At 48.4% G+C, this 26,888-nt stretch overlaps 2 protein-coding genes across 2 annotated transcripts in view; one reads left to right on the top strand and one right to left on the bottom strand.

Annotated features, from left to right (window-relative positions):
- LOC139278994 (CKLF-like MARVEL transmembrane domain-containing protein 3) overlaps positions 1 to 26,888 on the bottom strand; it is a 65,314-nt gene that overhangs the window by 13,195 nt on the left and 25,231 nt on the right. The window lies entirely within an intron of this gene.
- On the top strand, positions 933 to 26,888 carry tk2 (thymidine kinase 2). Its single transcript, XM_070898293.1, has 10 exons — positions 933 to 1,085; positions 2,099 to 2,142; positions 3,973 to 4,047; positions 7,800 to 7,853; positions 12,959 to 13,048; positions 13,775 to 13,848; positions 16,884 to 16,972; positions 18,510 to 18,589; positions 21,281 to 21,361; positions 25,536 to 26,888. Exons 1-10 carry the CDS (start codon positions 989 to 991, stop codon positions 25,641 to 25,643), a joined length of 792 nt encoding a protein of 263 aa, XP_070754394.1. The 5' UTR covers positions 933 to 988; the 3' UTR covers positions 25,644 to 26,888.

Here is a 26,888-nt window from a genome sequence, read left to right as displayed (position 1 = left end):
ACATTACAACAGTGACTACACTCCAAAAGTACTGCATTGGCTGTAAAGTGCTTTGAAATGTCTGGTGGTCGTGAAAGGTGCTATATAAATGCAAAGTTTTCTTTCTTTTTTCTGGCGTCAACATCGAGTTCAACAATTTCAGATCATAACCTAGGCTCCAATTTCTTCACACGGCAGCTGCTGATGAGTGTGCCGTTCCCATTTACACCTCCTCTGGACCCAGCTTTTGTTTTTATATCTGTCCCATTACCATCTCCTTTTGCTTTGTACCCTCATCCCTTGCCCCACAATCACTCTTCCCTCCCACCCCATCACAGACCTTCCCTTTTGTTCTCCCCCCCACCCTCCCATTTCCCTGCCTCTGTACTTGCTTAAAACCAGTTACATCTCTTCACTTTTACCGGTTAATAAGAACATAACAACAACTTGTATTTATATAGCACCTTTAATGTAGAAAATCATCCTAAGGTGCTTCACGTAAGAAATAGGAGCAGGAGTCGGCCATTCGGCCCCTCGAGACTGCTCTGCCATTCAATAAGATCACGGCTGATTTTCGACCTCAACTCCACTTTCCCGCCCGATCGCTATATCCCTTAATTTGTTCCTAAAACATCTATCGACCTCAGTCTTGAATACAGTTCTGACGAAGGGTCATCGACCTGAAACGTTAACTCTGTTTCTCTCTCCACAGATTTTGCCTGGCCTGCTGACTGTTTCCAGCATTTTCTGTGTTCCACTTCAGATTTCCAGCATCCGCAGTGTCCGGCTTGTGTTTAAAGATGAGTAAGTGCCGCCCTCTTGTGTTGGGAAACCACAACACATTTAAATTTTTTTGGCCAGAGGACACCTCCCCTTTAATTGAGGATACCTCCCCTTTAAAAGGTGGGGAAAAATTGCAGGAAGTTACAGTGCGGCCGGCTGAAACTCTTCCGAGTCAGATCGCCTTTTGGGGCTGGCACAGCCTGGAGCCCAGGATCCCCTGCCTGCCATGTCGGTGTCTGTCTGGGGGTTCCTGGGCTTGTCCGCCTGGTGTTGGAACCACTTCCAGAGGCTGCTGAGACTGAACAGGGGCCACAGCCCCGCGGGTAGGCGCTGGCTACCGCCAGTTACATTGTAGCAGCACTGTGTGTAACAACCCGGGGCAACCTGAACACTGCCTCATTGTAGCAGCACTGTGTGTAACTAACCCGGGGCGACCTGCAACCCAGCCAGCGTGGCAGGCATTGCTTCATTGTAGCAGCACTGTGTGTGTGTGTGTAACTAACCGAGTAACCTACAACCCAGCCAGCCTGCGGGCACTGCTGCATTGCAATGGTCAATTTGGACTAAACTCTCCTCCACCCAGAACTTTAATCACCATTGGCAAATCATTTTAAGACACCTCGAACCTAATTCGTTCACAGTCAGAGAGTCATTAAAAACATGTTTTTAATATTCCGAGAGAGAGAGAGAGAGGTGAATTGATTTACTGGGTTGGGATGATTTGAGGAATTTTCCCCACAGCTCCTTTGCACTGACCGGCAGGGTTCACCAATCGCTCCTGGATTGTCAGGGCAGCCCCAGTGTTTACACACAGAGCCCTGGCCTGGGCTCCCCTGCCTCTGATTGGGCTGTGTGCTGGGTGCTCCCTGGTTCATCCACACTGCTGCAATTGTACTGTGCCCCCTCTCTCGCTGTTCCTGTCTCTGTACTGTGCCCCCCCCTCCCGCACTGTTCCCGTCTGTGCCCCCCTCCCGCACTGTTCCCGTCTGTGCCCCCCTCCCGCACTGTTCCCGTCTGTGCCCCCCTCCCGCACTGTTCCCGTCTGTGCCCCCCTCCCGCACTGTTCCCGTCTGTGCCCCCCTCCCGCACTGTTCCCGTCTGTGCCCCCCTCCCGCACTGTTCCCGTCTGTGCCCCCTGCACTGTTCCTGTCTGTGCCCCACCCGCACTGTTCCCGTCTGTGCCCCCCTCCCGCACTGTTCCTGTCTGTGCCCCACCCGCACTGTTCCCCTCTGTGCCCCCACCCCTCACTGTGTTTATCTTTGTCTCCTCTCTGTACTATGTCCCCTCTCACCGTGTTCCTGCATTCTTCTAACAATAGATGCCCATCTTTTCCAGCTCGAATTTTCAGCAGTAGATCGAAGGAGGACAAGAAATTGGTGGTATGTACAATGGAAACTGTTGAGTTGCACACCAAGTAATGGATATATGTGTATTGTGTAAAAATGTAATGAAGCATACTTGTCTGTAGAATATATTACATGGCAGCATGTGATATATTCCAGTAGACTGATATGGGTTCTCTGTTTGTTTAATCCTGGTGTCTTGTTTTATCTGCCTGGATGTTGGGCAGGTTAGGGCGCACTCCAGTAGGGGATATGAGGGATATATATATATATAACATAAAACACATGCTAGCAAGTTCCTTTCTGGAGGGAAATGATATTATTGGGTGTAAAAACAGGACGGAGTACTATAATAAACTCCCTTGAGACTGAAAGTAGACAGTGCCCCAGAAATACAGAATTGGTATTATAAATACAGAATTAGTGCACAAGAAGATGCGAAAACTCCAAATTTCCAAAGACCAGCCAGATTCCCACCCACCCAGTGTGATATTCTGCTTCCCTCCCCCTGTGACCTCTCTGACTGAGGTAGGCAATTATGTGCACATGTCTTTGGGGCCCATGCCCAATAGGAGCTGTGTTGAACACAATTAGGAGCAGGAGTTGGCCATTCGGCCCCTCGAGCCTGCTCCGCCATTCAGTAAGATCATGGCTGATCTTCGACCTCAACTCCACTTCCCCAATCGATTCCCCGTATCCTTTGATTTCCCCTAGAGTCCAAAAAATGACTGATCATCTACAGCCCAGAATTCCAATGATTCCCAACCCTCAGAACAAAGAAATTTCTCTTTTTTATTTGAACAACAACAACTTGCATTTATATAGCACCTTTTAATGCAGTAAAACATCCCAAGGCACTTCACGGGAGAGTAGGCAGAGACAATTTGACACCGAGCCACACGGGAAATGAGGGCAGATGTTTAAAAGCTTGGTCAAAGAGGTAGGTTTTAAGGGGCATCTTAAAAGGAAGACAGAGAGGTTTAGGGAGGGAATTCCAGAGCTTGGGGCCCAGGCAGCTGAAGGCACGGCCGCCAATGGTGGAGCGATTATAATCAGGGATGCTCAGGAGGGCAGAATTAGAGGAGCGCAGATAGCTGAGGGTTGTGGGGCTGGAGGAGATTACAGAGATAGGGAGGGGCGAGGGCCATGGAGGGATTTGAAAACGAGGATGGGAATTTTGAAATCGAGGCGTTGCTTAACCGGAAGCCAATGTAGCTCGGTAAGCACAGGTGTGATGGGTGAGTGGGACTTGGTGCGAGTTAGGACATGGGGCAGCGAGCACAGGGGGTGATGGGTGAGTGGGACGTGGTGCGAGTTAGGACACGGGGCAGCGAGCACAGGGGGTGATGGGTGAGTGGGACTCGGTGTGAGTTAGGACACGGGGCAGTGAGCACAGGGGGTGATGGGTGAGCGGGACTGGGTGCGAGTTAGGACACGGGGCAGCGAGCACAGGGGGCGATGGGTGAGTGGGACGTGGTGCGAGTTAGGACACGGGGCAGCGAGCACAGAGGGTGGTGGGTGAGCGGGACTGGGTGCGAGTTAGGACACGGGGCAGTGAGCACAGGGAGTGATGGGTGAGCAGGACTGGGTGCGAGTTAGGACACGGGGCAGCCAAGTTTTGGATGACTTCAGGTTTATGTAGGGTAGAACGTGGGATGCCAGCCAGGAGTGTGTCGCAATGGTCAAGTCTGGAGGTAACAAAGGCACGGATGAGGACTTCTTCATCAGATGAGCTGAGGCAGTCCTAAATGGCCAACCATGAATCCTGACTCTCCAAAACTCCTCTTGGATTTCAACTCTAACTGCAGAGGAAGTGATTGACCTGTGAGGAAGGAAATCTAACTGTGTTCTCCTCCTATATTTCAGATCTGCATTGAAGGGAATATTGCGAGTGGAAAGTCTACATGCCTGGAGTACTTTTCAAAATCTAATAACATTGAGGTAAATAGCAGTTTGTGTAAATCTTCAATTCATTCTCGGAATGTGGGCGTGCCTCGGGAAGGTACTGGGTGTTCCTCTGGAACCGCTGCTGTCCCTGTAACGGCTTGATACAGCTGGGAGCCTTGCTAGGCTACTTATACTGGTGAAAACACATTGGACCCAACCCCATCCCATTCACGCCCATTGTACACAATCCCAATGGACCCAAGCCCCTTCCCATTCACTCCCACTGTACACAATCCCAATGGACCCAAGCCCCTTCCCATTCACTCCCACCGTACACAATCCCAATGGACTCAAACCCCTTCCCATTCCCTCCCACTGTATAGAGTTTGGGTAAAGAGATTTCTCCTGAATTTCCTACTGGAATTATTGGTGAGTATCTTGTATATTTATGGGTCTCTCGCACAGTTTTCTCCGCTATTCCTTCTCAATATTACGCACCGCTTGTTTCTGGAAAGATTCAGACTTGCCAGCCGCTCCAGGTCTGGGCTGGCGACTGCAGACATTGCCCGGTCCGGTTCCGTGTGGTTGGGAGGTTCCCTGGAATATCAGGAGCCTGCACGTGTTCCAGATTCCCATGAGGAAGTGCCATGCACTTGGAACAGCTGCAGACAAGGAACTGGGTTGATCTGAACACATTGAATGAGCAAAGGTTCTGATCTAAAGATAAACGGCCACAAACCTGCCGAGCTCGATGAGCAAGTTTATTTCATTTTTCTAGATACGGAGAAAGTATTTCCTCTGCTGGGCGAACCCACCACAATGAGGCATGACCTTTCAAGGTAGAGCAAGGCTGTTCAGGAAGCACTTTTTCATTCACATGGCAAGTGTGAAATCGGGAGTTCTCTCCCCGAACTAAATGGATGCAGGGGGGGCGGTCAACAGGCATTTTCAAGACTGAGAACACTAGATTTTGTTGGGTTTTAGGGTATCGGGGGATATGGAGCCAAGGCAGGGAGATGGAGTTGAGGTGCAGATCAGCCGTGATCTGCTAGAATGGTGGAGCGGGCTGGAGGGGCTGAATGGCCAGTGGACGAGGTCGACAGATGTACCACTGTTTGTATCTATACACAAACTACCCGGCAAGGGTTACCAATAGTGATCAGGAGCTGGAACCCTGTTTATTAAAAATTTGTTCATGGGATGTGGGCATCACTGCCAAGGCTGGCATTTATTGCCCATCCCTAATTGCCCCTTGAGAAGGTGGTGGTGAGCTGCCATTTCAGGGCAGTTAAGAGTCAACCACATTGCTGTGGGTCTGGAGTCACGTATCGGCCAGACCGGGTAAGGGCGGCAGATTTCCTTCCCTAAAGAACATTAGTGACCCAGATGGGTTTTTATGACAATCCGGCTGTTTCATGGTCACCATTACTGATTCCAGCTTTTTATTCCAGATTTGGAATTTAAACTGAATTTAAATGGGTTGGTTGGTCCCTGCTCTAGCCCAGTGGCGCTGGGGACAATTGTGTCCTGGTTCAGACTAAGAATCAAACCGACCTGCCAGTTTGTGTGGCTCTGTATCGTACCTGGATTTGCACGTATCCACTGTAAAATTTGGTTGTTACATTTGCTTACACGATAACTGTTACCGCATTTCAAAAAGTATTTAATTGATCGTGACGTTCTTGGAGATGAATCTGTGAATCAACCAATTGTTCAGTGGGCAGGCCACTCGCCTCTGAGTCAGAAGGTTGTGGGTTCAAGGCCCACTCTAGGATCTTGAGCACCAAACACAGATGGCCACTCCAGTGCAGTACAGTGCAGTGCTGAGGGAGTGCTGCACTGTTGCAGGTGCCGTCTTTCAGATGAGACATGAACCCAAGGCCCCGTCTGCTCTCTCAGGTGGATGTAAAAGATTCCATGGCATTATTTTGAAGAAGAGCAGGGGAGTTATCCTCAGTGTCCTGGGGCCAATATTTATCTCTCAATCAACATAACAAAAACAGATTATCTGGTCATTATCACATTGCTGTGTGTGGGAGCTTGCTGTGCACAAATTGGCTGCTGCGTTTCCCACATTACAACAGTGACTACACTCCAAAAGTACTTCATTGGCTGTGAAGCGCTTTGGGATGCCTGGTGGTCATGAAAGGCGCTATAGAAATGCAAGTCTTTTCGACTTGAGAAGCTGGGATTGTTTTCCTTGTAGCGGAGAAGGTTAAGGGAAGATTTAATGGAGGCGTTGTAGATTTGGAACGGAATTGTTTTATTCATTTCCGGGATATGGGTGTCTGCAAGGTGAGCATGTAGAGGAACTAATTGGTGGGACTAATTGATTATCTCTTTCCGAGAGCCGGCACGGACACGATGGGCAGAATGGCCTCCTTCTGTTCCCTCTGACTCTACGATATAAGATCCTTTCCTCCTTCCTGTTGTGCAGAAACCCCATTGTCGTGCTGCCCAGTCGTCTTGTAATGTTTTATCATGAATTTTAGACTAATTCTGCAATAATTTTAATGCTTCCAATGATTGCTACGTTTTGCTGCGATCATAGCAGCAGGAGGAGGCCATTCGGCCCTTGGCGAGCCTATTCCACCATTAGATAAGATCATGGCTGGTCTGTCTCATGGCTCCATTTACCTGCCTTGGTTCTGTAATCCCTAACACCCTTATCTAACACAAATCTTATCCATCTCAGTTGTGAAATTTTCAATTGACCCCCAGCCTCAGCAGCATTTCTAGATTCCCACTGCCCTTTGTGTGAAGAAGAGCTTCCTGACATCACCCCTGAACGGCCGGGCTCTAATTTTAAGGTTATGCCCCTTGTTCTGGACTCCCCCACCAGATCTACCCGAACAACTCTTACCCATCGTAAACAGCTTAATTAGATCACCCACTAATCGTCAATAATCCAGGGAATACAAACCTAGACTATAGAAACATAGAAAATAGGTGCAGGAGTAGGCCATTCGGCCCGTCGGACCTGCACCACCATTCAATAAGATCATGGCTGATCATTCCCTCAGTACCCCTTTCCTGCTTTCTCTCCATACCCCTTGATCCCTTTAGCCGTAAGGGCCATACCTAACTCCCTCTTGAATATATCCAGTGAACTGGTATCAACAACTCTCTGCGGCAGGGAATTCCACAGGTTAACAACTCTCTGAGTGAAGTAGTTTCTCCTCAATCCGTCCTCATAACTGAACCCTTTTAGTCCCGGTTTAATTCTGGTGAATCTGTGCATCACCCTCTCCAAGTCCAATATATTACTACTGCATTGTACCGACAGTATTTATGGAAATGTTACACTTATTTGAGGTAGTAGGAGCTATTATCTCACAATGTAACACCAGTCTTTCTAACCCGAACACCCCACTGTGCTGGCCAGATACGTTGAGTGGTTACTCACTGAGGTTCCCCTGCATGTCCTGTAATGTTATAATATAAGATTCTGAGGGGGATTGACAGGGTAAATGCTGAGAGACTGTTCCCTCTGGTTGGAGAGTCTAGAACTAGGTCTCAGGGTAAGGGGTCAGCCATTTAGGACTGGGGTAAGGAGGCATATCTTCCCTCAGAAGATGGTGAATCTTTGGAATTCTCTGTCCCAGAGGGCTGTGGAGGCTGGGTCTTTGAGTGTATTCAAGGTTGATATCGATAGATTTTTGGATATTAAGGGATATGGGGATCGGGTGGGAAAATGGAGTTGATGTCGAAGATCAGCCGTGATACTGAATGGCGGAACAGGCTCGAGGGGCCGAATGGCCGACTCCTGCTCCTATTTCTTATGTTATGTTCTTATCTCACGGCAGGCCCTGATGGAGCCAGTCTCAAAGTGGAGGAATATCTGGAACCACAACCTACTGGTAAGAACAAAGGCTTTTATTTTGATGGCGTGTGCAGAGGGACATGTCCGTGAGCTGATAGGAAATGGGAGGAGGAGCAGGACCCTGAGCAGGAAAAGGGGGTTAAAGGGGGAGAAAAGAGGGATGGGGGTGAGCTCCATCTCCAAGTAATGGGTTCTCGAAGGTAGGAGACGATGAGGGAAGGGGTTCCAGAGGATGGGCTGGGAGCAAAGTGGTTGAAGGAGTGGCTCCTGATGTGGGAACCTGAGCAGGCGAGTGTTGGAGGAACAGGGCCTGCATGCAGGGACGTACGACTGGAACGATGGTGAGTTAAGATGGGGTGAGGCCAGGGAGTGATTTGATGGTGAGGATGAGAATATTAGTCAGGATGCACTGCAGCAACTCGCCAAGGCTTCTTCAGCAGCACCTCCCAAACCCACAACCTCTACCACCTAGAAGGACAAGGGCAGCAGGTGCATGGGAACACCACCACCTCCACATTCCCCTCCCAGTCACACACCATCCTGACTTGGAAATATATCGGCCGTTCCTTCATCGTCGCTGGGTCACAATCCTGGAACTCCCTCCCTAACAGCACTGTGGGAGCACCTTCACCACACGGACTGCAGCGGTTCAAGAAGGCAGCTCACCACCACCTTCTCAAGGGGCAATTAGGGATGGGCAATAAATGCCGGCCTTGCCAGCGATGCCCACATCCCAAGTTTGAGTACATTTTTAAAAAATCACTTTGGTACTAGATTGGTATCAGAGCTTGAGTAAATAGGGCCGGAGGCGGGTGAAGACTTGAGTAAATAGGGCTGGGGCGGGTGAGGACTTGGGCTGCAACATCTAGGAGGAGTTGTGGTTTGTGGAGGCAGAGGCCAGCAAGTAGAGCATGCGAGCCTGAAGCTACTAAGGATGTGGCTAAGGGTTGTGGCAGGAGGGGTAGGCCAGATATGGGCCCGACCACAGGGATAATTCAAAACCGGCTTGGTGCTGGGTGTGATTTGGGGTTGAGCAGGACCCGGAGGTCCCAAACATCGCTGCTCGGCCTGAGGGGGGAGTTGGAGAGGTTGATGGAGCTGTGGCTGGTGGTGAACTTGTGTTCGAAGAGACACACTTCAGTCTTGACCTCTGTAATGAAGGTTGCCACCTTTGCCTACGTAACAACAGGGAGTTACTGCACTCCCAAAGGTAATTCATGTATGGTGAAGATCTTGGAGGTGATTCTATGTAAATAAGAGAGAGTGGAGAGACTAGTGAAGCCGGGCTTGTTCTCTGTAGAACAGAGAAGCAGAGATTCAGTAGAGGTGCTCAAAATTCTGAGGGTTTTGATCGAGTGAATAAGGAGAAACTGTTTCCAGTTGCTGGAGGGTCGGTAATCAGAGGTCAAAGATTTAAGGTGATTGCCAAAGAGCCAAGGTTCTTGAATTTCTGTAATTCATTCACAGGATGTGGGCGTCGCTGGCAAGGCCAGCATTTATTGCCCATCCCTAGTTTCCCTCGAGAAGGTGGTGGTGAGCCGCCTTCCTCTTGAAGTGGTGCAACTGAGTGTCTCGTGAGGCCATCCTAGAGGGCAGTAAAGAGACCACCACGCTGGTGTGGGACTGGAGTCACGTCTAGGCCCAGACCGGGTAAGGACGCTGTAATGTATTTGCTTCCTGGGTTCTTTGCTTAAGAATTCATAGCAACATTCAGGAAGGATAGACAGAAAGGAAAAGGAGGCGGGGTGGCGTTGCTGGTTAAAGAGGAAATTAACGTAATAGTAAGGAAGGACATTAGCTTGGATGATGTGGAATCTGTGTGGGTGGAGCTGCGGAATACCAAAGGGCAGAAAACATTAGTGGGAGTTGTGTACAGACCACCAAACAGTAGTAGTGAGGTTGGGGACGGCATCAAACAAGAAATAAGGGATGTGTGCAATAAAGGTACAGCAGTTATCATGGGCGACTTTAATCAACATATTGATTGGGCTAACCAAACTGGTAGCAATGCGGTGGAGGAGGATTTCCTGGAATGTATTAGGGATGGTTTTCTAGACCAATATGTCAAGGAATCAACTAGAGGGCTGGCCATCCTAGACTGGGTGATGTGTAATGAGAAAGGACTAATTAGTAATCATGTTGTGCAAGGCCCCTTGGGGAAGAGTGACCATAATATGTAGAATTCTTTATTACGATGGAGAATGACATAATTAATTCAGAGACCAGGGTCCTGAACTTAAGGAAAGGTAACTTCGATGGTATGAGGCATGAATTGGCTAGAAAAGACTGGAAAATGATACTTAAAGGGTTGACGGTGGATAGGCAATGGCAAACATTTAAAGATCACATGGATGAACTTCAACAGTTGTACATGCCTGTCCGGGGTAAAAATAAAACTGGGAAGGTGGCTCAACTGTGGCTAACAAGAGAAATTAGGGATAGTGTTAAATTCAAGGAAGAGGCATATAAATTGGCCATAAACAGCAAACCTGAGGACTGGGAGGAATTTAGAATTCAGCAGAGGAGGACAAAGGGTCAATTAGGAGGGGGAAAATAGAGTATGAGAGGAATCTTGCTGGGAACATAAAAACTGACTGCAAAAGCTTCTATAGATATGTGAAGAGAAAAAGATTAGTGAAAAAAAACATAGGTCCCTTGCAGTCAGATTCAGGTGAATTTATAATGGGGAACAAATACTTTGGTTCTGTCTTCACGAAGGAAGACACAAATAATCTTCCGGAAGTAGTAGAGGACCGAGGGGCTAGTGAGAAGGTGAAACTGAAGGATATCCTTATGAGGCGGGAAATTGTGTAAGAGGAAATTGATGGGATTGAAGGCCGATAAATCCCTGGGGCCTGATAGTCTGTATCCCAGAGTACTTCAGGAAGTGGCTCTAGAAATAGTGGATGCATTGGTGATCCTTTTCCAACAGTCTATCGACTCTGGATCAGTTCTTATGGACTGGAGGGTAGCTAATGTAACACCACTTTTTAAAAAAGGAGGGAGAGAGAAAACGGGTAATTATAGACTGGTTAGTTTGACATCAGTAGTGGGGAAAATGTTGGAATCAATTATTAAAGATGAAATAGCAGCGCATTTGGAAAGCAGTGACAGGATCGGTCCAAGTCAGCATGGATTTGTGAAAGGGAAATCATGCTTGACAAATCTTCTGGAAATTTTTGAGGATGTAACTAGTAGAGTGGACAAGGGAGAACCAGTGGATGTGGTGTATTTGGACTTTCAAAAGGCTTTTGACAAGGTCCCACACAAGAGATTGGTGTGCAAAATTAAAGCGCATGGTATTGGGGGTAATGTACTGACATGGATAGAGAACTGGTTGGCAGACAGGAAGCAGAGAGTCGGGATAAACGTGTCCTTTTCAGAATGGCAGTCAGTGACTAGTGGGGTGCCGCAGGGCTCAGCGCTGGGACTCTAGCTCTTTACAATATATATTAATGATTTAGATGAAGGAATTGAGTGTAATATCTCCAAGTTTGCAGATGACACTAAACTGGGTGGCAGTGTGAGTTGTGAGGGGGATGCTAAGAGGCTGCAGGGTGACTTGGACAGGTTAGGTGAGTGGGCAAATGCATGGCAGATGCAGTATAATGTGAATAAATGTGAGGTTATCCACTTTGGTGGCAAAAACACGAAGGCAGAATATTATCTGAATGGCAGCAGATTAGGAAAAGGGGAGGTGCAACGAGACCTGGGTGTCATGGTACATCAGTCATTGAAAGTTGGCATGCAGGTACAGCAGGCGGTGAAGAAGGCAAATCGTATGTTGGCCTTCATAGCTATGGGTTTTGAGTATATGAGCAGGGAGATCTTACTGCAGTTGTACAGAGCCTTGGTGAGGACTCACCTGGAATATTGTGTTCCGTTTTGGTCTCCTAATCTGAGCAAGGACGTTCTTGCTATTGAGGGAGTGCAGCGAAGGTTCACCAGACTGATTCCCGGGATGGCTGGACTGACCTATGAGGAGAGATTGGATCAACTGAGCCTTTATACACTGGAGTTTAGAAGGATGAGAGGAGATCTCATAGAAACATTAAAAATCCTGACGGGACTGGACAGGTTAGATGTGTGTAGAATGTTCCCGATGTTGGGGAAAGTCCAGAACCAGGGGACACAGTCTAAGGATAAGTCGTAAGCCATTTAGGACTGAGATGAAGAGAAACTTCTTCACGCAGAGAGTTATTAACCTGTGGAATTCCCTACCGCAGAGAGTTGTTGAGGCCAGTTCATTGGATATATTCAAGAGGGAGTTAGATGTGGCCCTTACGGCTAAAGGGATCAAAGGGTATGGAGATAAAGCAGGAAAGGGGTACTGAGGGAATGATCAGCCATGATCTTATTGAATGGTGGGGCAGACTCGAAGGGCCAACTGGCCTACTCCTGCACCTATTTTCTATGTTTAACGATACACTACACATTACCAGTTCATTCACCAGGCTCACAACTGCATACCTCATCGTGCATCCCCTGAACCCAACTGGCTGGGGTTTTATTGACTCTTGTGAACATCACGTGACTGGCTAAGCCTCTCCCAACTCAACAGTTCTGCAAACCTGTGAGCATACTTGCAGGTGCGTACATTACAGACAGAAAGTTTCCTTCCTTAGAGGATGCGAGTGAACAGTTGGGTTTTGATGACAATCCAACAGCTTCATGGTCACTTTTACTGACACCAGCTTGTTTAAAAACTGAATTCAAATCGCCATGCAGGGATTTGAACTCTTATTTCTGGATTACTAGCCCAGTAACAGAACCACTGCAAGATCTATTCTATAGAAAAAAACAACCTCCCCACCCACACCCCAATTTCTCTCCTTTGTCCCTACCCAAGGCACTGACTTTCTGGAAACAATTCTATTGGTGCTCTCAGCCTTGAGTGCCTCACCCCAACTGATAATCGTCATGCTCGAGTCGGCCAGCGTCAATGTGCTATTCATCTGCGGGGGGCACAGTTTTCCTCGGATTCCTGTTTTCCAATCGGGAATCCTGGTGCAGGTTTCTCCTCCCAGAACCCAGTACTGCTGGCTCCTCCCGATACCCTGTAACCCAGCACAGCGACTCTGTGGGGCGTCTGGGAGGTTGGGCGTCCAAGGTTTATTCACGCCTATGTCATTCTGTCGACAGGGTCTGATGTACAAAGATCCCTCGCGCTGGGCGATAACGTTACAGACCTACGTGCAGCTCACGATGTTGCAGCAACACACTCGGCCCCAGGTATGTGCTCAGCACCCAACCAGTGCCAGTGTTTTCAAATTTATTTTTAAAAAGTAATTTTTAACAGCAGCAATTTCTGCTCCTTGGAGTTTACACAACGTTTAAACTTGTATAGAACCTTGGTTAGATGCCACTTGGAGTACTGTGCTCCGATCTGATCTCCATATTGCAAAAAGGTCATCGAGGCACTGAGAAATGTTATCTTTTCTTAATAAAGGAAGATTTACAAGGATGTTACCAGAACTGAGCGGCTAGAACTATCAGGAAAGATTGAGCACGCTTGGTCACTTCTCTCTCTAGAAAAGAGGTTTGAGGGGTGACCTGATAGAGGGTCTTTAATATTATGGAGGGGTTCAATAGGGTAGGCGTGGAGAAGATGTTTCCACTTGTGGGGGAGACTAGAACTAGGGGCCATCAATATAAGACCGTCACTAATAAATCCAACCGGGAATTCGGGAGAAGCTTCTTTACCCAGAGAGTGGTGAGAATGTGGAACTCGCTGCCACAGGGAGGGGTTGAGGCAAATAGTATCGATGTATTTAAGGGGAAGCTGGATAAACACATGAGGGGGAGGAGGGAATAGAGGGATGTGTTGATGGGATGAGATGGGAGAGGGGTGGGAGGGGGCTGGTGTGGAGCATAAACCCCGGCACGGAGCGGTGGGCGGAATGGCCTGTGTCGATGCTGTACGTCCTGTGTAACTCTATACCCTGTGTCCTTTCTAAGACGATGCCAATTCGAATGATTGAGAGGTCTATTTACAGTGCAAAGTACGTCTTCGTGGAGAACCACTACCAAAGGTAAGCACGGCCGGTCATAACCAACAAAACCAACGCTGGTTTACACTCGATTCCTCCTTCACCGCTCGCTGGCATGACGCTGACGCTGTTGTCCTATAGTTTGGGCGTCCAAGTGAAAGAGGGCGGGGTCTGAGCTAAGGGGAAGGTTTAACAAACGGTCAATCTCCACAGTTTTGAGGGCAGGTTGTTACGGGAGACCACCTTGCTTCAGTGGGTAATACACACTTTTTTTTCCAGATGGATATTCTAAGCTTTGTATTCAAATCCCTCTCGAGCATCGCCCACCCCTTCTTATCTCTATAAGCTCCTCCAAACCCGCGACCTCTACCACCTAGAAGGACAAGGGCAGCAGGCGCTTGGGGACACCACCACCTCCACGTTCCCCTCCCAGTCACACACCATCCTGACTTGGAAATATATCGGCCGTTCCTTCATCGTCGCTGGGTCAAAATCCTGGAATTCCCTCCCTAACAGCACTGTGGGAGCACCTTCACCACACGGACTGCAGCGGTTCAAGAAGGCGGCTCACCACCACCTTCTCAAGGGGCAATTGGGGATGGGCAATAAATGCCGGCCTTGGCATCCCATGAACACATTTAAAAAAAAAAAAAAAAAACAACATCCCAGAACTCTGTGCCCTTCCAATTCTAGCCCTTTGTGCATTGTGCACTCCCACATTACAACGGTGACTACACTTCAAAAGTACAAGTTAAACCTCCCTTATCTGGAACCCTCGGGACCTGACCTATTCTGGATAAGGGATTTTTCCGGACGAGGGTGGTCACGTTAAATTGGATGGTACAGGTACTGAGCGAGGGGATATCGGGGCTGGCTGGTTTGGTGCTGGGAGTGCGACCGAGAGATCATAGGGGTGGGGGGAGGGGGGGGATCGCGGGGTCAGGCCAGCGATTGTGGGAGTCGGTAGCGAGGAAGGACTTCAATTTGTTCATGTTGGAGTTCTGCGCATGCGACACCCAGTGGCTGGGAATGGTTCCAGACGAGGGGTAGTTCCGGATAAAGGGAGGTTCAAGCTGCACTTCATTGGCTGTAAAGTGCTTTGGGACGTTCCGAAGACGTGATAAAGGCACTACAGAAATGCAAGTCTTTTTCACCCCACCTATTGGCAGCCGTGCCTTCAACTGTCTCGGCCCTGAGCTCTAGAATTTCCTTCCTAAAAAAAAAAAAAAAAAAAAAATCTCTGCCTCTCTCGCTCTCTGTTTAACACAGCCCTGAAAACCTACCTCTGTGACCAAGCTTTTGGTCACCTGTCCTAGTGTGGCTTGGGGTCAGTAAAGTTATTCCAGACCAAGGCGTCCATTGGTCGTGAAAGGTGCTATATAAATCCAAGTCTTTCTTTATTCTGAGGGATTCAAACACAGTTGGGAGGTTGGAATGTCCGTAATTTATTTTTCCCAAAGGGAATTAGTTGCTTGAGAGAGAAAAATATTCTAGTGAGGGAGCACGGGAGTGGGACTGAGCTCATGTGCAAAACACCAGCATACGTTCGATGGGCTGAATGGGCTGCTTGTGTGATTGAGATGTTCAGGCAGTGGTGGGTCTGTGTGTTGTCGGTGAGGGGGGTCCCGGGGTCTGAAAGCCTCTGGAACGAGGGCTCAGAGTTGGTGCAACAATGATTGGTTTCAGCACAGTTGTTTTCTTATCTCCGCTCTTATCCCTGAGAACATCGCAATTAGGAGCAGGAGTCGGCCATTCGGCCCCTCGAGCTTGTTCCGCCATTCAATAGGATCATGGCTGATCATCGACCTCAACTCCACTTTCCCGCCCGATCTCCATATCCCTCGATTTCCCCTAGATTCCAAAGATCTATCGATCTCTGCCTCGAGTATACTCAATGACTGAGCCGCCATAGCCCTCTGGGGCAGGGAATTCCCCTGGAGCGCAGAGTGAAGCAGTGAGAGGCCTGGCGGGCTGATTAACAGTCTGACCAGCTCCTTCCATGGGACGTACACACCCCGCCTTTACCCCAGCCTATGGGGGAGCATTAGTCCTCCTGTGCAGCGGGTGGATTTTATGGGTTCCCGTAACTCCATGTGATGGGGCGGGGACGGGGGGGCTATCCACTGGAGATGAGTATCCCGCCGGATGTCAACAGAAAATTCCGAGCCAGCGCTCCGCTCTCCACTCGTCTCGAATGTCTGGAGCGGGGGGCGAGGTTTGACCCCTGCATCTTCTGACTCTTTGAGCCAAGGACGCGCTGCAGGGAGATGGTATTCGAGCGATCGGAACAGGTGTGGGTCATTCAGTGAGTTCTGCCATTCAGTTAGATCATGGCTGATCTGTACTTCAACCCCATTTAAAGAAAGAAAGATTGCATTTATATAGCGCCTTTCATGGCCACCGGATGTCTCAAAGCGCCTAACAGCCAATGAAGTACTTTGAGTGTAGTCACTGTTGTAATGTGATAAACGCGGCAGCCAATTTGTGCACAGCAAGCTCCCACAAACGGCAATGTGATAATGACCCGATGATCTGTTTTAGTGATGTTGATTGAGGGATAAATATTGGCCCCAGGACACAGGTGAGAAGTCCCCTGCTCTTCTTCAAAATAGTGCCATGGGATCTTTTACGTCCACCTGAGAGCAGACGGGGCCTCGGTTTAATGTCTCATCCGAAAGACAGCACCTCCGACAGTGCAGCTCTCCCTCAGCACTGCACTGGGAGTGTCAGCCTAGATTTTTGTGCTCAGGTCCTTGGAGTGGGACTTGAACCCACGACCTTCTGACTCAGAGATGAGAGAGAGCTACCCACTGAGCCATGGCTGACATATTAACTGACTTTTCTCCATAATCCCCACGACACCCTTACCCAACAAAAGTCTTCGCGATCTTGTTCTGGAAATCTCCAATTGACCCCCAGCATTCACAGCCGTTTGGTGGGAGACAGTTCTAGATTTCCACGACCCTGTGTGTGTGTGGGTGGGGGTGCTTCCTGAACGGCCTGGCTCTAATTTTAAGATTGTTCTGGATTCCCCCACCAGAGGACTGAGGATTAACCCTTGTCTCTCTCCTACACAGCGCCATCATGCCCGCTGTGGATTATGCCGTGCTGTCCGAGTGGTTTGATTGGATCGTGACCAACACCAACATTCCAATCGATTTGATTGGTAAGAGCCATGGACGAATGGGGTGAAGCTTGGGGATGGGGGCGGGGCCTGTACCCTTCAGTACAATCCAAGTGCCATTTAATGTCCATATGTTTGTGATGTACACAATGGGCTGCCTTCCCTGTGTTTATGATGTACACAATGCATCGTAACCCCCCCCTACAAGCTATTGTGACCTGCTGTGTGTAATGATAAAATGCATAGCTTTTCAATGTTTCTAGTGTAGACAGGACAGGAGAGGTGAGAGTTTGTGCCTGCTATACAGGCAGCATTCGACCAAGCGTGGTATCAAGGAGCCCTCACCGGACTGAGGGATTCAGAGGGGAAATCCTTCCACTGGCTGGAGTCATACCCAGCACAGAGGACGATGGTTATGGTTGTTACCGGTCAATTGTCCCAGTTCCTCAGGGCAGTGTCCTAGGCTCAAACATCTTCAACAATGACCTTCCCTCCAGTGTTTCGCTCTATTCACAGCTCCTCAGATAATGAAGCGGCTCTTGCCAGCCTACAGCAGGAGCTGGATAACATCCAGGCCTGGGCTGAGCAGCGGCAAGGGACACGAGCGTTGGTATCACAATGTATACATTATATTGTGCCCCCTGCATTTATAGTGTAGGAAGTCTCGCCCCTTCCCGTATCTATATTGTACCCCATATATAACACAACCACCTCCAAGTCACACACCATCCCGACTTGGAAATATATCGGCCGTTCCTTCATCGTTGCTGGGTCACAATCCTGGAACTCCCTCCCTAACAGCACTGTGGGAGCACCTTCACCACACGGACTGCAGCGGTTCAAGAAGGCGGCTCACCACCATCTTCTCAAGGGGCAATTAGGGATGGGCAATAAATGCCAGCCTTGGCAGCAACGCCCACCTTGCAGGAACAAATAAAACACAATTTTCCCTTTATCTATAATGCAATATATTGCGAGCCCTGTATGGATACATATTATGGCCCCGATGTTCATCATCTATCTTGGGAAATTGTGGAGGGAGAGAGATTTGAAAGTCAAGTTGCAAACCAAATGTTGAACAATTCTGGAACAGTGTGCAGAGACAAGAGCAGAGAGGGTTGGGGGAGATTTGATGGAGGTGCACAGAATTGTTGAGGCTAGGGAGAAACGGTTTCCAGCGGCAGGAGGATCGGTAACCAGAGGACACAGTTAAGGTACTTATCAAAAGACTCAGATGGGAAGAATGTTTTTACGCAGCGAGTTGTTGTGATCGGGAACGCGCTGCCTGAAAGGGTGGTGGGAGCAGATTCAACAGTAACTTTCAAACAGGGAATTGGATAAATACTTGGAGGGGAAAAATTTGCAGAGCTGTGGGGAAAGTGCAGGGAGTGCTGTAAGATTGTATGATAAGAGGATATCATTTGGAAATGAGCAGTAGAACACAAACATTCAATTACTAGAGAATTGATAGGGAGGGGTGGGGGGTCGGGGCAGAAATTGGGATAAAAAGGACGACCCCCCCCTCATTTTTTTACAAGGATCCTAACCAATCTCCACTCTCGATCTCCTTCCTTCCCAGTGTACCTGCAGACTGCCCCTGAAACCTGTTACCAGAGACTGAAAAGAAGGTGTCGAAATGAGGAGAAAGTGATTCCATTGGTGAGCAGGGAAATGATGAAGGGTTTGTCTGGGGTGAACAGGAAAAGACTATCTCCTGTGATTGGAGAGTTCATGATGAGGAAGCATCATCATTCATTCATCACCTTCATTCATAGAATCATAGAAACTTACAGCATGGAACGAGACCATTCGGCCCATCGTGTCCGCGTCGGCCGACCAAGAGCTAGCCAGCCTAATCCCACTTTCCAGCTCTCGGTCCGTAGCCCTGTGGGTTACGGCACTTCAGCTGCACATCCAAGTACGTTTTAAATGTGGTGAGGGTTTCTGCCTCTACCACCCTTTCAGGCAGTGATTTCCAGACCCCCACCACCCTCTGGGTGAAGAAATTTCCCTCAAATTCCCTCTAAACCTCCCCCCAATTACTTTAAATCTATGCCCCCTGGTTGTTGACCCCTCTGCTAAGGGAAATAGGTCCTTCCTATCCACTCTATCCAGGCCCCTCATAATTTTATACACCTCAATTAGGTCTCCCTCAGCCTCCTCTTTTCCTAAAAAAATAAAACGACCCCAGCCTATCCAATCTTTCCTCATAGCTAAAATTCTCTGGTCCAGGCAACATCCTCTGTACCCTCTCCGGTGCAATCACTTCCTTCCTGTAATGTGGTGACCAGAACTGCATGCAGTGCTCTAGCTGTGGCCTATTAGTGTTTTATACAGTTCAAGCATAACCTCCCTGCTCTTGTATTCTGTGCCTCGGCTAATAAAGGCAAGTATTCCATATGCCGCCTTATCATTCATTCATCTTCATTAATCATTGTTCAGTCGTTTGCGTCATCATTGATCATCGATCATCCCCACACACATCAGCAACATACATTTTATTTAGCGGCTTTTAATGTAGAAAAACTCTATGAAAAACTGTCTTCACAGAGACAGGAGGAGCAGAGAGGTTCTGAGACACAGATGGGGTCAACCAAAGGCTTGTTGAAAGACTTGGATTTTAAGCAGGGTCTAAAAAGGGGAGAGGGACGTGGAGATCCAGAGGGGTCTAGGCGGCTGAAGGTGTGGTCACCAATGGTGGGGTGCACAAGAGGTTCGAGGAACAGAATTTGGTGGTAGGTGTTTTTGTACTGGGCTGAGATAGGAAGTGGGCGAGGACCATGGAGGGATTTGGTGCGAGTTAGGACACGGGGTAGTGAGCACAGGGGGTGATGGGTGAGCGGGATTTGGTGTGAGTTAGGACACGGGGCAGTGAGCACAGGGGGTGATGGGTGAGCGGGACTGGGTGCGAGTTAGGACACGGGGCAGTGAGCACAGGGGGTGATGGGTGACTGGGACTTGGTGCGAGTTAGGACACGGGGCAGTGAGCACAGGGGGTGATGGGTGAGTGGGACTGGGTGTGAGTTAGGACATGGGGCAGTGAGCACAGGGGGTGATGGGTGAGCGGGACTGGGTGTGAGTTAGGACACGGGGCAGTGAGCACAGGGGGTGATGGGTGAGTGGGACTGGGTGTGAGTTAGGACATGGGGCAGTGAGCACAGGGGGTGATGGGTGAGCGGGACTGGGTGTGAGTTAGGACACGGGGCAGTGAGCACAGGGGGTGATGGGTGAGTGGGACTGGGTGTGAGTTAGGACACGGGGCAGTGAGCACAGGGGGTGATGGGTGAGTGGGACTTGGTACGAGTTAGGACACGGGGCAGTGAGCACAGGGGGTGATGGGTGAGTGGGACTGGGTGCGAGTTAGGACACGGGGCAGCGAGCACGGGGGGTGATGGGTGAGCAGGACTTGGTACGAGTTAGGACACGGGGCAGCAGAGTTTTGGACGAGCTCAGGTTTACGGAAGGTGGGAGGCCGGCCAGGAGAGCGTTGGAATGGTCGAGTCTGGAGATGGCAAAGTCGTGGATGAGGGTTTCTGCGATGGATGGGCGAAGGTGGGTGATGTGGAGGAATGGAATTTTTTTGATGGAGAGGATATTGAAGTTGGAAGCTCAGCTCTGATTTGAATAGGATGCTGAAATTGCGAACAGTCTGGTTCAGCCCGAGACTTTGACTAAGGAAGGTGGTGGAATTGGTAATGAGGGTACGAGTATGTGATGGGGACAAAAGACAACGGCCTCAGTTGGACAGATATCCTCCAGTGTTCAGCTGGAGGAAATTGCAACTACTGTGACGCTGATAAAGGTGGAGAGGGATATGGGGATCGGGCGGGAAAATGGAGTTGAGGTCGAAGATCAGCCATGATCTCATTGAATGGTGGAGCAGGTTTGAAGGGCTGACTCCTGCTCTTAATTATTATGTTATGTTCTTATTGATGTATAGGGACCAGGGAGGCCCCAGGTTCTGTTCCCTGTCTGTGCTGGGCCGAGGTACCAATGGCTTCGAGGCTCGAGCTTAAGGATGGGGGCGGGGGGGGGGGGGGGAAGAGGGAAATGATGAAGAGTTCGTGCTCCTGATCATTATTTCCCCCACCCCCAATCCCATCGCAGCCGCTGGAACGTTTGTGTGTGTGTGTGTGTGTTGCTGTCCAGTGTGAACCGGGGCAGACTTAACTGCAATGCCCCTAACAGTTGAATAGCTCCCCGACAAACTTGAACAAAAGGCCACTCGGGCAAGGTAGCAAAGTGCACCTGATGCTGGGACTATTCCCCAGCGAGGACATGGCACCTGGGGGTGGAAATTGCTTGCATTTCGTGGGGTTCTCTCACTGCTGGCTGTGTTCCATTTGTCAGGAGTATTTGGAAGCCCTCCATCAGCGTTATGAAGACTGGTTGATCAGACAGACTTCCTTCAAAGTTCCTGCCCCAGTGCTGGTGAGTGACTGACTTAACTGGAAATGTATTACTAACTCTGGTCTAACTCGGGAGAGTGGAGCTGGCTGTACTGAGGTGAAGTGGAAAGAAAAGAGACTTGCATTTCTATAGCGCCTTTCATAACGTCCCAAAGCATTTTACAGCCAATGAAGTACGTTTTGAAGTGTAGTTACTGTTGTAATGTGGGAAACGCGGCAGACAATTTGAGCACAGCAAGCTCCCACACACAGCAACGTGATTACCAAGGAAAAAGATGCTGCCAAAGTCATCGTGAAATAGGAGGGTGTTGAGATATTGGATGGGATAAAAATGGATGAAGACAAGGTAGTAGAAATGCTGGCTGTACATAAAGTAGATAAGTCACCGGGACCGGATGGGATGTATCCTCGGATGCTGAGGGAAGTAAAGATGGAAATTGCGGAGGTACTGGCCAGAATCTTCCAAACCTCCCTTAGATACGGGGGTGGTGCGAGAGGACTGGAGAATTGCAAGTGTTACATCCTTGTTCAAAAAGGGTGTAAGGATAAACCCAGCAACTACAGGCCAGTCAGTTTAACCTCGGCAGTGGGGAAGCTTTTAGAAACAGTAATTAGGGACAAAATTAACAGTCACTTGGAAAGTATGCATTAATTTAGGAAAACCAGCACAGATTTGTAAAGGCAAATCGTGTTTAACTGACTTGATTTAGAGTTTTTTAATGAGGTAACAGAGGAGTTTGATGAGGGCAACGAGGTTGATGTGCTGTTCATGGACATTTTGGAGTGTGGTCACTGTTGTAATGTGGGAAACGCAGCAGCTAATTTGCGCACAGCAAGCTCCCACACACGGCAATGTGATAATGACCAGATAATCTGTTTTTAGTGATGGTGACTGAGGGATAAATATTGGCCAGGACACCGGGGAGAACTCCCTTGCTCCTCTTTGAAATAGTGCCATGGGATCTTTTACGTCCACCTGAGAGGGTAGACTGGGTAAGCAAAACAAAAAAACATAAGAAATAGGAGCAGGAGTCGGCCATTTGGCCCCTCGAGCCTGCTCTGCCATTTAATAAGATCATGGCTGATCTGATCATGGACTCAGCTCCACTTCCCTGCCCGCTCCCCATAACCCTTGACTCTCTTATTGCTCAAACATCTGTCTATCTCCATCTTAAATATATTCAATGACCCAGCCTCCACAGCTCTCTGGGGCAGAGAATTCCACAGATTTACAACCCTCTGAGAGAAGAAATTCCTCCTCATCTCCGTTCTAAATGGGCGACCCCTTATTCTGAAACTATGCCCCCTAGTTCTAGATTCCCCCATGAGGGGGAACATCCTCTCTGCATCTACCTTGTCAAGCCCCCTCATTATCATATATGTTTCAAAAAGATCACCTCTCATTCTTCTGAACTCCAATGAGTACAGGCCCAACCTGCTCAACCTTTCTTCGTAAGTCAACCCCTTCATTTCGGGAATCGACCTCGTGAATCTTCTCTGAACTACCTCCAATACAAGATTAAATACGGAGACCAAAACTGTACGCAGTACTCAAGGTGCGGCCTCACCAATACCCTGTACAGTTGTAGCAGGACTTCTCTGCTTTTATACTCCATCCCCCTTGCAATAAAGGCCATCATTCCATTTGCCTTCCTGATCACTTGCTGTACCTGCATACTAACTTTTTGTGCTTCATGCACAAGGAACACCAGGTCCCTCTGTACTGCAGCATTTGGTAATCTCTCTCAATTTAAATTATAATTTGCTTTTTTATTTTTACTGCCAAAGTGCATGACCTCACATTTTCCCACATTATACTCCATCTGCCAAATGTTTACCCACTCACTTAGCCTATTTCCCTTTGCAGATTTTTTTATGTCCTCCTCACAACTTGCTTTCCACCCATCTTTGTATCATCAGCAAACTTGGCTACATTACATCCGGTTCCTTCATCCAAATCATTAATATAGATTGTAAATAGTTGAGGCCCCAGCACCGATCCCTGCGGCACCCCACTAGTTACTGTTTGCCAACCGGAAAATTACCCATTGATCCCGACTCTCTGTTCTCTATTAGTTAGCCAATCCTCTATCCATGCTAATATATCACCCCGAACCCTGTGAGCTTTTATCTTGTGGAGTAACCTTTTATGTGGCACCTTATCGAATGCCTTCTGGAAATCCAAATATACCACATCCACTGGTTCCCCCTTATCCACCCTGCCCGTTACATCCTCAAAGAACTCCAGCAAATTTGTCAAACATGATTTCCCTTTCATAAAACCATACTGACTCTACCTGACTGAATTTTCCTTTTCCAAATGTCCTGCTACTGCTTCCTTAATAATGGACTCCAACATTTTCCAACGACAGATGTTAGGCTAACTGGTCTATCGTTTCCTGCTTTCTGTCTGCCTCCTTTTTAAAATAGGGGCATTACATTTGCGGTTTTCCAATCCGCTGGGACCTCCCCCAGAATCCAGGGAATTTTAGTAGATTACAATCAATGCATCCACTCTCCCTGCCGCTACTTCTCTTAAGACCGTAGGATGCAGGCCATCAGGTCCAGGGGACTTGTCCGCCTTTAGTCCCATTATTTTACCGAGTACTACTCCTTTAGTTATAGTAATTGTATTTAGTTCCTCCTTCCCTATAGCCCCTTGATTATCCACTATTGGGATGTTTTTAGTGTCTTCTACCGTGAAGACTGATACAAAATATTTTTTCAGTCTCTGCCATTTCCCTGTTCTCCATTATTAATTCCCCAGTCTCATCCTCTAAGGGACCAACATTTACTTTAGCCACTCTCTCTTTCTTTCGCTTATTTTCTGTTTTTCTATTTCTTGCAGTTTACTTTCATAATCCATTTTCACACTTTTATTTTTAGTCGTTCTTTGCTGGCTTTTAAAAGTTTCCCAATCCTCTGGCCTCCCAATGGTCTTAGCCACATGGTATGCCCTTGTTTTCAATTTTATACTATCCCTTATTTTGCCATGGATGGTTATCCCTTCTCTTAGTCTTTCCTTCTTCTGTTGAGAGTTATGAAATGTCTCCCACTGCTCATCAACTGTCTTGCACCTCAATCTATTTTCCCAGTCCACTTTAGCCAACTCTGCCGTCATATCTTTGTAGTCTCCTTTATTTAAGTTTGGGACACTGGTTTGAGATCCAACTTTCTCGCCCTGTAACTGATTTTGAAATTCAGCCATGCTATGATCACTCTTTCCTGGAGGATCATTTATTAATCCTATCTCATTACACAGTACCAGATCTAAGATAGCCTGCTCCCCGGTTGGTTTCACAATGTACTGTTCAAGGAAACTATCCCGGATACACCATGAACTCTTCCTCAAGGATGCCCTGGCCAATTTGCTTTGTCCAATCAATATTAAGGTTAAAATCGCCCATGATTATTGCCATTCCTTTTTTACAAGCCTCCATTATTTATACTCTGACCAACAGTGTAGCTACTGTTAGGGGCCCTATAGACTACGCCCACCAGTGACTTCTTCCCCTTATTATTCCTTATCTCCACCCAAACTGATTCTACATCTTGATCTTCTGAGCCAATATTGTTTCTCACCTAACGCACTGATCTCACCCCACCTTCTTTTCTTTTCTGTCCTTCCGAATTGTCAAATACCCCTGAATATTCAATTCCCAGTCCTGGTCACCTTGGAACCACGTCTCTGTAATGGCTATCAGATCGTACCCATTTATATCTATTTGTGCCGTCAACTCATCTATTTTGTTACGAATGCTGCGTGCATTCAGATAAAGAACTTTTAATTTTGTTTTTCCTTTGACCCCACTTTCTGATACACTCTTATGTTTATACATTCTGTTCCTTCCTGTCACCCTCTGGTTATCAATTCCCCCAGTGCTAGCTACCCTGCTCTATTTGCCTTCTCCTTGTTCTTTGACTTTTAAAATTTCTGCTCACATTAACCCTTTAACGTCTCATCCGAAAGACAGTGCAGCACTGGGAGTGTTAGCGTAGATGTTTGTGCTCGTGTCTCTGGAGTGGGATTTGAACCTACAACCTTCTGACTCGGAGGCGAGAGCACTGCCCACTGAGCCACGGCTGACACTGGGTGAGGTGGAGTGGCTGGTGTTGCGCTATGGGAGTGTCTCGGACCTTTCCCTGTAGGTTTGAGGCCTATCCCCATCTCATTGTGTTAATGCTCTGTGCTCTAGGTGATCACTGCAGACGACGACCTCCAGAAGATGCTGAAACAGTACGAGGACCACAGGGAGAAGATCCTCTCTCGCAGTCCCACAAAGTTCTCCGGAAACTGCACATAACACAGCAGGAGCAGTCTCGCCAACCCGTCACACAACCCACGGCACACGAGCCAAGAAAGGCAACCCTCCTGTGAAAATCTGAACTCCCATTTGCCCAAAACTCCCATTTTTGGACCAGTTGGAACGGCTTCAGTTGCTTAGGCGACAGTTTCAGAACTGACTTTATCGGAGGCTTCAGTAAACCGCGTCGTATGGATTGCACCTCTGTTGGCTCACCTCATCCTCAATTGTCGCCGGGTAATCTTGCTGCTCCTTGTATTTCTAGCCGGTCATCCCGCTGTGTCCAAATGCTGCGTCGTTCCCGTGGGAAATGTTACATTCCACTTATCGCAGGATGGGGGTCGGGCATTGTTGAACAACATTGAGAGTGCAGTTGAACTGACACAAGTAACTTTTAAAATACATTTAAATGATCTGTTACCAATATAGCTCTCTATCTACTGAACAGTTGGAAGATGTTAGAGAATTTACAGACCAGAAACAGGCTATTGGGCCCAACGGGTCTGTGCCGGAGTTTATGCTCCACCTCTGCCCCCCCCCCATCAACATATCCTTCTGTTCCTTTCTCCCTCATGTACAGGTTAATAGTGTATCTGGGATGCGGGACTTTATAAATAGACATGGTGCCACAGAAGCCAGGCAGTTATGCTAAGCTTGTAGAAAACACTTAATTGTTCGCGAAGGCCGGTCAGCTGCCATCGGACTTTGAGACGTCCGGTGGTCGTGAACGGCGCCATATAAATGTAAGTCTTTCATTCTTTGACTGTCCAGTGGAAAGAATCAGTGGCTGCTGGAGCGCTGAGGGAATTAATCCCACCCCCGTGCAGTATTCGAATTATTGCAGCACACTCACTGGATCTGCTTGGGACATGAAAGCGAAGGCAGCCTTGGTCCGTGTTCTCCCTCCCCTCACTCTCTTCACCTCCCCTCCCCACACCCCTCCCCCTCCCTGTACCTCACTCCCCCCCCCCCCCCCCCCAGCAGCAATCGGACCAACAGACCCCGATCCTGTCCTGCGGTGTGGGACAGTGAGTGCTGGGGATGTTCACGGGCGGGAGGAGAGTTCAGTGCAGGAGGAGCGGGGGGGTGAAGGAGATGGAGGGTGTGGTGGTGGTGCTTATATATATATATAAACATTCCTCTAGTTCCTCTCGAGGGCAGCTTGTCCTATTCCATATCTCTCCATGAAGGCCGTGTACACTATGTTAATACACTGGGCTGTGAATAAAGTGACCCTGCACTGAT

Source organism: Pristiophorus japonicus, chromosome 13 (assembly GCF_044704955.1).
Source record: "Pristiophorus japonicus isolate sPriJap1 chromosome 13, sPriJap1.hap1, whole genome shotgun sequence".
Classification (NCBI taxonomy): domain Eukaryota; kingdom Metazoa; phylum Chordata; class Chondrichthyes; family Pristiophoridae; genus Pristiophorus; species Pristiophorus japonicus.
Note: the sequence above shows the minus strand (reverse complement) of the source record. Positions and strands in the feature narration are given on the sequence as shown.